Below are 11,404 nucleotides of genomic sequence, written 5' to 3' on the forward strand. Positions count from 1 at the left end.
TACACCTTTCGTCCCCTGGTGCCACCCAGAACTCACCCGTGGCTCCAAGTAACAGTCTGCATGCGACAGTGGCAACACCCTAGTTCACCGCATCGACAGGCGGGCTAAACCAGTTGAGTGTAGCCAGGAAACCTCAACCCCAGTAAAATAGGGAGTTGCCTACCCCGGCATGCGAAACCAGTTCCTGGAGTGGACGGATGAGATCAACTAACGGATACTAAAATTATGTTTTCTGTGCATCTAACGAGATAATTTATTGAAAGGCACAATTGTGCTTCAACGCAATCAATCAATGTTATTAACAACCTGCCTTCGATTTGCAAATGGTAAGGGAAGAAGAATGTTTTTTTTTACAAATTAGTAAAAGATCAAATGGCTAACAATTAATTAGAATATGTAACTGAAAAATCTTCAATGGAGAATACAGTATAATCTACCCTTCTCAACATGTCAGTGCAGAATTGACACTCAGCAATTTCTTTTAGTGGGTTACTGGTTCCTGGATTGATGTTAGCATTTCAGTTTGCCATCAGATGCATTCTTCCTCACTGAATTATATTTCAATTATGTACACCACCATGCTGACGAAGCAGGTTTGCCTGATAGATCTATCACTAAGCCAAACACGATTACTAGTCAAGGGATGCATCGCTGTAATGAATCTGCATCTCTTAACCAAAACATAGTGTAATTTTCATACCACAGTGCCCAAATTCCACCCTGAAGACTTTGTCTCATTCACGGATTCACAATGTAAAGCAGTCATTTCAAACAATGATACTTCAATGAAATGAGAAGTCAATACACTTTCTGTGCATGCGGGTGATACATGTCAGTTTTACATTCATTTCATTCGATTACAATGAAGTTAAACTAAAGGAAGGCAATGATGTGGAAAGTAAGATGCAACAGGCACCTTACTTTAGCCCTATTGTCCCGTGAAAATTTAATAGTAAGATATTGTTAATGATTCACTGGCACTGAACCGAAGGAAAAACATTTCCACTTTCACACATATTTGAATGAAATAAGCGCTCTACAAATGACCTTGTCAAAGAGCAAGGCAGTAATCATAGAAGAATAAATAATTACATATATGAAGAGTGTGCTGATCATTTGTACTGGGAAGTTTGTAACCTATAATTCAGCATAGCTTCCAGCGTTCAAAATCTAAAAAAGCAGAATAGTTCAAAAGATATTTTGTTTTGGATATTCTAAAACAAGACATGATTAGCAAATTACTGTGGTATTCACAACTTATTCGACCATAAATCCGAGCTGTAAATCTTAACGCTGGATATTGAGTAGGGATACAGCCAAGTTCGAGACTCCTCAGGACAGAGTTTCCTTTTCAAATCTGGACAGTTATTTCAAAATATCCGGAGGTGCAATGGCAATAAAATCTTTCATTCCTTTAGACAGCTCTACGGATACAAAGGTTCATTCCTTTCGTCATTGTGCTAAGTGTCTATACAGTGCAGTGATGCATTCCTATTTATCCTAAGATACTTGCACTGATAACACTACACCTTCTAGTACAGCAGGCTAGCTTGAAATACTCATATTTTTTTTTTGAAAAACCTTGCTTAGTTGAGACTACGCTGAGAGATTTGATTTATTTCTGATTCGTGAACTGGAAATCCACAAAGGTTTGGTTGTTTCTAATGTTTACTCTTGGGAAGTGTACAGGGAATGATGTGCCAAGCCACTAAACTCTAAGCTTGAATTCAAGGCCTCTGTAGACACCAGTTTATCCCAGATATGGGGGGGGCGTGGGGGTAGCGTGGATTTGCAGGTATTCCTTTTGTATGCAGAATGAGCAGAGAACATGGAGAGAAGTACAAGCTGTTTGATGAGAGAGGAAGCTGCGGGAGACAGTGAGGGAAGTCTCTCAGAAGAACTGCTTTCATACACAAACTATTCAGGAGCAATTCTCTGAAACTCAGTAAGAGAACAATCTGCCAGTCATTGGTGGTTCAGTAAAAACACTCACTCAAAACTGTCACCTTCTCCAGCCATAATTAGAAGCTCAAACCTGAAGAGACAATACACTGGCTGTCACCTTCCTAAGTGAGAGTCTCCAATGCCAGGGAAGCAAGAATGGAATCTGTGAATAGCTTTGTGCAAGCTTCGTCACTGTGCAGGGTGATCAGACCACAACTCTGCAGATGTCACATTAAAGCTCCAGATGCCAATCTGGCATCCACCAACCCTTTGCTTAATGGGTTCCGACTATGGCATATGAAAGGCTGGGAACCCCCGATCTCGGTGTACCTTAACCAAAAGGAATAAACACCCTCTTGGTGACCAGACAGTGCACGACCAATCAGAGAATTGACACAAATAAATGATGGTGCCTGGAGCTGTCGAGATGGCTGCATTCTATATAATGGTCTGCTGCAGTCTGCAGCTGAACCACCACAACTAACCAAAAAGCAGTTATGGGAGTGTAAGGGTTAATGCCTACAACATGGTCTGCAACACAGGAATTCCTGCACACAAAAATGCCACATGGCTACTAGAAAAAAATGTGAAAGAGCAAACAACTGTTGAGCTGCAACAAAGATTCTACTCCCCACACCACCCAGGAGGAGCACTGCAAATCACAGCAGAAGAAAAAGGGGGAAGATTTAAAGGGGAACATGAGGGGAAACCTTTTCACTCAGTATGTTCTGTGAATGTGGAAGAAGCCGCCAGCACAAGAGAGACATGAATCCTCAATCTGAACATGTAAGAGAAGGTTGGATGGGTACATGGATGGTACAGGTATGGAGGGCTATGGTTCTGGTGTAGGTCACACAGGCTTCCCTTTACAGGGGTTCAGCTTTTGTTAACCAGCTCCGTGTCAAGCAGCTAGACGCTAAAAAAAAGTGGTGGTGAGGGTAGGGGTTCAGAAGCAGAACGGGAACAAGAAGAAAGAGAAACAGAAGCAGCATACTTAGCCGGTTTGAATGCTCATCGATTTCCGTACCAGTTCATCTAACTGCAGCAGTAAAACACATCCTCATTCACTATTCTGCAAAAACGTATTTAGCTACAACATGAAATACATGCCAACACAAAATAAGTATTGCAATCCGGTTTTATCAATCCAATCTTGGCAAGTGGAATAAGAACATTTTTTCACCCTTAGTGTCTTTACCTAAGTGGATGGCGGCAGAATAGCTCCATTGGTCAGCTCGAGCGGACGGAGGCCAACAAAACAAGTTAGTCTCCTAAAATCTAACTTACTTATCCAATGAAAAGTAAGAAGGTAGAAATCAAAATTGTCATGACAGGAGGTGTCTTCAGTAAGTAATACAGACGCACTTAAGTGGAGACTGAATAGAGTTTGTGAGGAAGGAAATTTATCTGTCTGCTGATGGAGACACCTCCCTCTCCCTTATTAGGGAGAGAGAGGACCTGCGATATGTCGAAGACTGGGTGAAACCCGAAGTCTTTGGTTTAACTGCAAGTCTGTGTCTTTGCTATAGCTTTGCTCACACTTGACAGCTTGGTGGCGACTGCTTGGTGGTCGATGGGGAAGGCGGGATTATTGCTTGCAACTGCTTATGCATGGGAAGGGGGACTTTGGGGTTCTCATGTTTAACTCGTTCATTCTTTGGCGCACTTCTTTGTTTTGGTGGATGTTTACAAACATAAAGCTTTTCAGGATGTATATTGTAAACATTTCTCTGACATTTCATTGGACCTTTCAAACTTGGATGGAATTATTGAAGCAAGTTGGGAGGAGATTCATGCAGAGCAAAATCAGCGGTCGGGCTGGCTGGGCTGAATGTAAGGAACTTTAGTGAAGGAGACTGCAAATGGCTTTGGTGTGCAATTGTGGGTCTGGAAGGCTGTCTCTGAGCTGGACCCTCCTTTCAAGATAGGCATCATTTCTGATGAGAAGGGCTCCTGATTATCCTGTGAGGCTGGGGTATCCTTTCTCATAATGACAAGACAACTGGCAGAATGACAATGGTGGGATAATGAATGCAGTCTTTACTCCACAATGCCACTGCTGCTCCCTCCACATGACAGTCCAGCTACCCCAGCAGTGTGAACGAGATGAGAATGCTGTATTGTTACAACATCCTGTCATTGCTTTTGAACATTATTATTCCCACCATGCTGGCCAAATCCTGAGATTAGACAGTGATAATCTGAGCTTTCACATCAACTCACATACACTTGGTTAGAGTCTGCCACTACTGCATCAGGATTTGAGATATCAGCTGCAAGGCAGAGGGTTTTCAACCCAAAATGAAGTTACTCAGCACTTCTGTGAAGCAGTGGTTGGGCTCCAATCTCTTTGCAAGTTTAATGTGGATTCCTCCATGCTCTTCGACATTGCTCACATGTTTTCTGGAATCAAGAATTTCACCCTTTTAACCTTCTTATCCGCGAAAGTCCTTACTTATCTCCTCTTTTCTCGAACCTTTCTGTGATCTACTAAATTATTCGTAAATCCGCAGCCCAAGGTACAGGCTGCATGCCCAGAGACACTCCACATGCAAAGGTACACCGCTGAACCCATCTCTAAATAATGCACTCGATTTTATTACAGACTAAGTGAATCGGTGCCATCATTTAAATTCCTTTCCATCACCACTTTACTAGAGTGTGATTCTTGGCCAGCTGAAATGGACCCCACAGGAGTAGCAAAGTTTTGATGGACACGGGCGAATGTAAAACATATATTTTTCTGTTAAAAATTGGTAAAACAGTTATACATTCAGTAAAACAGGAGATTTTGTGGATTAAGTGAGAAGTAGAATTCGAGAAGGGTTCGGCATTCAGCCGAGGATTAACCATTGACCGAATAGATAATTCCCACTAACAAGAAGCAGCGCCTCTCTGTGAGGACATGTGATGCAATGTCTCAGCCATTCCAACTACTGCTCCCTATCTAATATACCGGATCGAATGAGAGGGAATGAATTATTCTGCTTTCTACAAGACTATTTGAATACTGTGTCTGTCATTGTTGAATTGTGTGCAACCTGTGAACAATAGATACAAGTCTTAATACATGTGCAACTGTGCTACTGAGTGTATGAATGCTAATTATGAACCTAGTTGACAGACGGTGATCAATGGGACGATGGTTAATGCGACAGTGATGCACAATGGATGTCTGATGCAAACACGTGGAAATCTGCAGATCCTGGAAATTCAAGTAACACACACAAAATTCAGGCCAGGCAGCATCTGTAGAAAGAAGCATAGTCGACGTTTCGGGACGAGATCCTTCGTCAGGACTATCTGAAAGAAGAGATAGTGGGAGATTTGATAGAGAGAGTGGGAAGAGAGATCCGAAATGATAGCAGAAGACAGGAGGGGGAGGGCATAAAGCTCAGAGCTGGAAAGCTGATTGGCAAAAGGGATACCAGGCTGTAGAAAGTGGAGGATCACGCGACGGGAGGCTGGGAAGAAAGAAAGGGGGTTGGAGCCCCGGAGGAAGATGGAGAGCAGACAAGGAGTATTGTTTGAGGGACAGAGAGTGAAAAGAGAGAGTGAAAGAAAAAATACGGAAAGGGGAAATAAATAAATGAATAAACAAACAAATAAATGAATAAATAAATAGATAAACAGATGAATGAATGACTGAATGAATAAGGGTTGGGGTAAGAAGGGGAGGAGGGGCATTAACGAAAGTTAGAGAAGTCATTGTTCAGGCCATAGATTGGAGGCTACCCTGACGGAATATAAGGTGTTGCTCCTCCAACCTGAATGTGGCATGATCTTGACAGTAGAGGATGCCATGGAAAGACATATCAGAAAGGGAATGGGAAGTGGAATTAAAATGCATGGCCACTGGGGGATACTGCTTCCTCTGGCAGACAGAGTATAGGTGTTCAGTGAAAAGGTCTCCCAGTCCGAGTCGGTTCTCACCAATATTTAGAATGCCGCACTGGGAGCACCCCACCACCAAGCACATATTTCCGCCCCTCCCCCAGTTTCTGCTTTGCGCAGAGATCCCTCCCTACAAGACTTCCTTGTCCATTCATACCACCGATCGCTTCCCACCGACCTCCCTCCCGGCACTTATCCTTGTAAGCGGAACAAGTGCTACACCTGCCCTTGTACTTCCTCCACCACCACCATTCATGGCCCCAGAGAGTCCTTCCAGGTGAGGCGACACTTCATCTGTGAGTCAACTGCTGTGACATACTGCGTCCGGTGCTCCCGGTGCGGCCACTTCATGTTCTCGTTCTGTTCATGTGCCTCGTCCTGTCCTTGTACCTCGCCCAGCCAAGGGCTACCTCGCGTAGCCCAGTGCTGGAGTTCCCCCGTCCTGTCCTGGATTCTCACGTCCAGTCCTATAGCCACGCCACGACCTGTAGACACGATTTGTCCTCGCCTAGATCCGTGTTCGGAGCCCGAGTCAAGTCTCAGGTTTCTGGTCCTTGTCCAGTCTCGGGCTCAGAGCCCTAGCCCAGGCTCCAAGTTCCTAGTTTTACGTCCGTGTCCCTTGTCTCTAGACCAAGTCCTAGCCCAGGCCCTGAATCCTAGTCTCGTCCAAGGCATGTGTCAATGTCCAGCGTCATTCACTCCTGTCTTCCCTTGCTTTCTTGACAAAGCTAGCCCTGTTCCTAGTCCCTTAGTATCTGTGTCTTGCATTTGGGTCCGCCACCAACGCCCCCCTTATGACAAGTGATTAAGTTTCGAAGCAACCAATTAGAACTAATAACTGAAAGGTAATAAGGTGTGTATCCATTAGAAACACAAGTTTATTTAAAGGGCAGAATACAATTTTTGATACTGAGTGATATTATAAAAATGAACATTACCCCTTGAATGTGCCCATGTTGAATTTTATAATTCAGTCAAATGGCATTAATTGTGCCATTGGTTAATTGGGGAAATCTCTTATTTAGGACAATACTTAATGATAAATAAATAAATTGCAAAAACATTGGATTCCTTTGTTTATTTGGAAAACTATGCCACTTAATTGATGCAGGAATCTGTTGCCAAATCGGTTCTAACTAGCGTCAGTCACCTGCAAGTTATGTGGCCATTATACGCTACGCTGTAATTAAAACAACCGTTTTAAATAGCATCACGAGTGTGTTCGTATTCAAAGAGGAGTGATTTTGTCATTGATCGTAGGCAAATGATAAACAGTAAGACAATTCGGAACTGCTTTCCTCACTGCGGTTTCAAGCATTCAGGCTTGCGGATGCCAGAGACGTCTAAGGTGAAATGAAACAATTTCAAAGCTTCATCTAGTTAGGTACTATGATTAATTTAAAGGTATCAGCAATCATCTTGAATGTTACAATTAAAATGAGGATTTGGAGGTTCCAATCATCGATAGCACTGCTTGAAAGCTGTCCACTATCTGCACTTGGTTTCTCTGATAATTTTATTTATTTACAGTCAACCAAAAGAACACGTCAGTGTACACTTAATGAATTCCAGCATAATAATTAGGAACTAATACAGTTTTATATACTGCAGTGATTTTGGTTGTGTTCTAATTTATTCTGTATTTCCTTTAAACACATAGTTCGTTACTTATTTATATGTAAGTTTGTCTTTTTTTTTATACTTTGTTAACTATTTCCAGGAAACTTCGGCTCACGGGGGCAACCATTTAATCGGGCCAAAATGTACAATTCCTCGTGTTCCTCAATTAACTGGAACGCACTATATTTGAAATCTAGGAAGATTAATTTACGATTTCACACAGAAACATTATAATAATCAGCACATTCGTCATTTAAGCAGAAATAAGAAATTAATTAGACAGAACTCAAGTGTGCTTTCACCATATTACAGATAATGTCTATTTGAGCCATAACTTAGCGTGTTGAACATTTTACTTATATACATTTATGATAAACATTGTGAAAGTCATCTATACCATGTATAAAATGTTCATGGAGAGGAGCTGGTTGTTGATTTTATCTTGGTGCACCAATGTTTTTATATTGACAGAAGAGAAGATGTTTGAAGGTTTTCTTGAAGGTAGCATTGCATAGCGCATAGCAGGCTGGGTTGAGAGTACTGTTGATGTAACAGAGCCAGTATCCCATACTCCAGACTGTGTTAGGGACGCAGACTGAACATAAAGTGTTAATGAGTACCATGACACTGTATGGCGTCCAGGTGATGATACATGCCAGCAGAATAGCCAAGATGGTCCTGGTCACCTTATTCTCACGGGTTACAGCTCCCTTCTTTTTCTTAGCAGGGGTCTTTGTCATTTTAATGATCTTGTGGGCTGCGGCGAGCTCCCTGTCTTTACCATTGTTGGTGCTGTTGTCTGACACCATTTCAAGTGTGGTAGCACAGTAGTCACTCTTCTTAAATTTCGTGATAACCTTTATGCTGGAGAGCTTGGAGCTGCCGTTGCTAAAATGCCTTTGTGCACTGGAGACCTTTGTGCTCTCATCAATCGTTCCTTCCTCCTTCTGGATGGAAGGGACGACACTGAGGGAAGTCGAGGGATTTGAGACCCCCTTTTCCTCTCCTTGGCCACAGTGATCCGTCATTACTTCACCAGCTGCCTTGCCATTTTTTACTCTGGCATTCTGCAACCCATCAGGTGCACTTGAACGGTTGCTGTTATTCGGTTTCATTATTTTGCCTCGCTCTGGACTGGGAGAAATGGTGCCTTTGTTGGACTCTGGCTGTTTCTTATCCTTCTTGATCCGACTCTTGCTAGCACGGGATATGTGTACATACAAAATAGTCATGGTAATAACCGGTAGATAGAAGGCTGCTATTCCAGTGCCAAAAGTGACAACTGGATTTGAGAAGAACTGTATATGACACTCACCTTCTTTAACTGTCCGCCCACCTACAATGAACTGCCAGAAGAGAATGGTAGGAGCCCACAGGATAAATGACAGCACCCAAGCAGCTACAATCATCATCCGTGCCAGCTTGGTGGTTCTCTTCACAGGGTAGCTCAGAGGCTTTGTCACACAGAAGTATCGGTCAAAGCTGATGATAAGCAGGTTCATGATAGATGCATAACCAGCAACGTAATCTAGAGCCAGCCATAAATCACACACCACTGGGCCCATGGGCCAGTAGCCAATGACGATATACATGGTGTAAAGGTTCATAGAGAACACACCAATGATCAAATCAGCACAGGCTAAGCTGAAAATAAAATTGTTGTTAATTGTTTGTAACTGTCTGTTTACTTTGATAGAAAGCATAACCAGAATGTTTCCGATAATGGTCACCAGACTCAAAGATAATGCTACAATCAGAATGAAGATTATTTCAACTGTTTTGTAAGTGCTCCCTCTTTGAATGTCTGTTCGGTTGCTGAGAGATGAATTTGTCTGCGTTGAATTAGCCATCCTTTCCCTCTGAGTTAGCACTGAAGTGACCTAAACGTAGAAAATAAGAGACAAATGAGAAATATTAGCAAACAAGCAATAAAGGATTTCTAATTGAAGTCTCACCAGCAAGAACACAGAAGACCATATGTTGTAAAACAAAAACTTAAAGATTATTGCTTAGTAAAGATGTTGATGCCCGACATTGCAAACATGTTTTCATTAGATTGGTCCAACTTTATGCACTTAAAATGATGGGAAAACTCTGATCCCTTGGTTCCCTTAAGTGCACGTGCTTTAAAATCAAAAATTATATGAACACGAGAAATCCCAGAAATGACGCAAGAAAAACAAATGCACAGGATCTGTGCAGGAGGAACAACCATCCAATCCAATAAACTTGCAGTCAGAAGTAGAAATTAAGAAATTTACCGGAATGAGAGAAGAATCTGGGATTGAGTTACGTCAGATCAAACTCATGTGTTTCAAAACAGAATGCTAAGGAACCATGTTAATGGTGGCTTAACACCGTTGATTTTCGCTAGTTATGAAACCCATGAGAAGACTAAACAATGATGGTCTAATTTTCTTGAAACTAATAGCTTTGTTTAAAGCTATTATTTTATAGGACATGTACAAAAAGGATAGTTGACACCTGAAGCCAAGGGGCTCCAATATCCTTGTGGGAAGGTTTGATGGAGTTGTGGAGGATGGTTTAAACTAATTAGGCAGGGAGGATGTCACCTGGAATGATAGGTCTGAAGACGGGGCAGTTGGTATACAAGTAGATGCATTGTGTGGTGAGACTGTGAGGAAGGACAGGCAGATGATGGAACAAAGTTGTAGTCACTGGAATGAGTTCAAGTCTAATATGCTGAGAAAATCGAAGAGCGTAAGGAATACATGCCTGCAGGTGTCATATTTGAAAGCACATTGTACAGTATATGGAATAAGGTAGAGATTAGAGATTGCAGTTATGACATTGTGGGCATTACTGAATCGTGGCTGAAAGAGAATCATAGTTGGGAGATTATCGTCAAAAGATAGATTGTATAGAAAGTACAGACAGGTAAGTAGAGGTGGTGCAGTGGCTTATTTAGTAAAAAAGTTAAATCAAATCCTTAGAAATAGGAAGCATTGGATTGGAAGATGGAGTATCCTTGTGGGTAGAGTTAAGAAACTGCAAGGGTAAAAAAGACCCTGATGTGAGTTATATCCAGGCCTTCGAACAGTGGCCTAGAGGTGAGGTACAAATTACAACAGGAGACAGAAGAGGCATGTAAAAATGGAAATGTTACAGTAGTCATGGGGTATTTCAATATGTAGGTAGATTGAGAAATTCAGGTTGGTGCCGAACTCCAAGAGATGGAGTTTGTAGAAAGCGTACAAGTTGGGTTTCTAGAACCGCTTGTGGGAGAGGCCACCAGGCGAAAGACAATTTTGGATTGAGTGCTGTGTTATGACCCAGATTGCATTAGGGAATTTAAGGTAAAGGAATCCTTAGGAGATAGGTATCATAATATGATAAATTCACTCTGCAGTTTGGGATTGGAGAAAATACAATCAGATATATTAGTATTTCAGTGGAAAAAAAGGAATACTGTAACAGAAGCATAAGAGTGGAGCTGGCAAAATTTAATTGGACGGGGACGGTACCAGGGATTACAGCAGAACAGCAATGGTTGGTGTATCTGAGAGCAATTCAGAAGGCGCAGTATAGATACATCCCGAAGTATTCTAAAGGTAACAGTGGTTAACAACGGAAGTCAAATACAGCATAGAGGGAAAAGAAAGAACACATAATACAGTAAAAATTGGGGGAAGTTGGAGGATTGGGAAGCTTTTAGAAACTAACAATAGGCAACTAAAAGTCATAAAGAGAGAAAGATGAAATATGAACATAAGCTAGCCAATAATATGATGATACCAAAACTATTTTTACAGAAATATAAAAAAGTGAAGGAGAGACGAGAGCGGAAATCGGACTACTGGGAAATGATTCTGGAGAGGTAGTAATGGGGGAAAAGAAATGGCATACAAACTTAATACGTATTTTCTGTCTGTCCTCACAGTGTAGGACACTAGGAGTATGCCAAAAATCAAAAATTATTGGGGGC

General features: G+C 41.9%; 1 protein-coding gene across 1 annotated transcript; it reads right to left on the minus strand.

The window, feature by feature from the left end:
* Window positions 1-7,895: 7,895 nt before the first annotated feature.
* LOC140721816 (muscarinic acetylcholine receptor M2-like) lies at window positions 7,896-9,308 on the minus strand. Its single transcript, XM_073036625.1, has one exon. The coding sequence runs from the start codon at window positions 9,306-9,308 to the stop codon at window positions 7,896-7,898; it is 1,413 nt and encodes a 470-aa protein (XP_072892726.1).
* Window positions 9,309-11,404: the final 2,096 nt, after the last annotated feature.

Source organism: Hemitrygon akajei, unplaced genomic scaffold, assembly GCF_048418815.1.
Source record: "Hemitrygon akajei unplaced genomic scaffold, sHemAka1.3 Scf000062, whole genome shotgun sequence".
Taxonomy (NCBI): Eukaryota; Metazoa; Chordata; class Chondrichthyes; order Myliobatiformes; family Dasyatidae; genus Hemitrygon; species Hemitrygon akajei.

What these genes read in the sequence shown, in the direction of transcription:
- LOC140721816 (XM_073036625.1), bottom strand. Translation starts at nt 9,308, where the DNA reads ATGGCTAATTCAACGCAGACAAATTCATCTCTCAGCAACCGAACAGAC.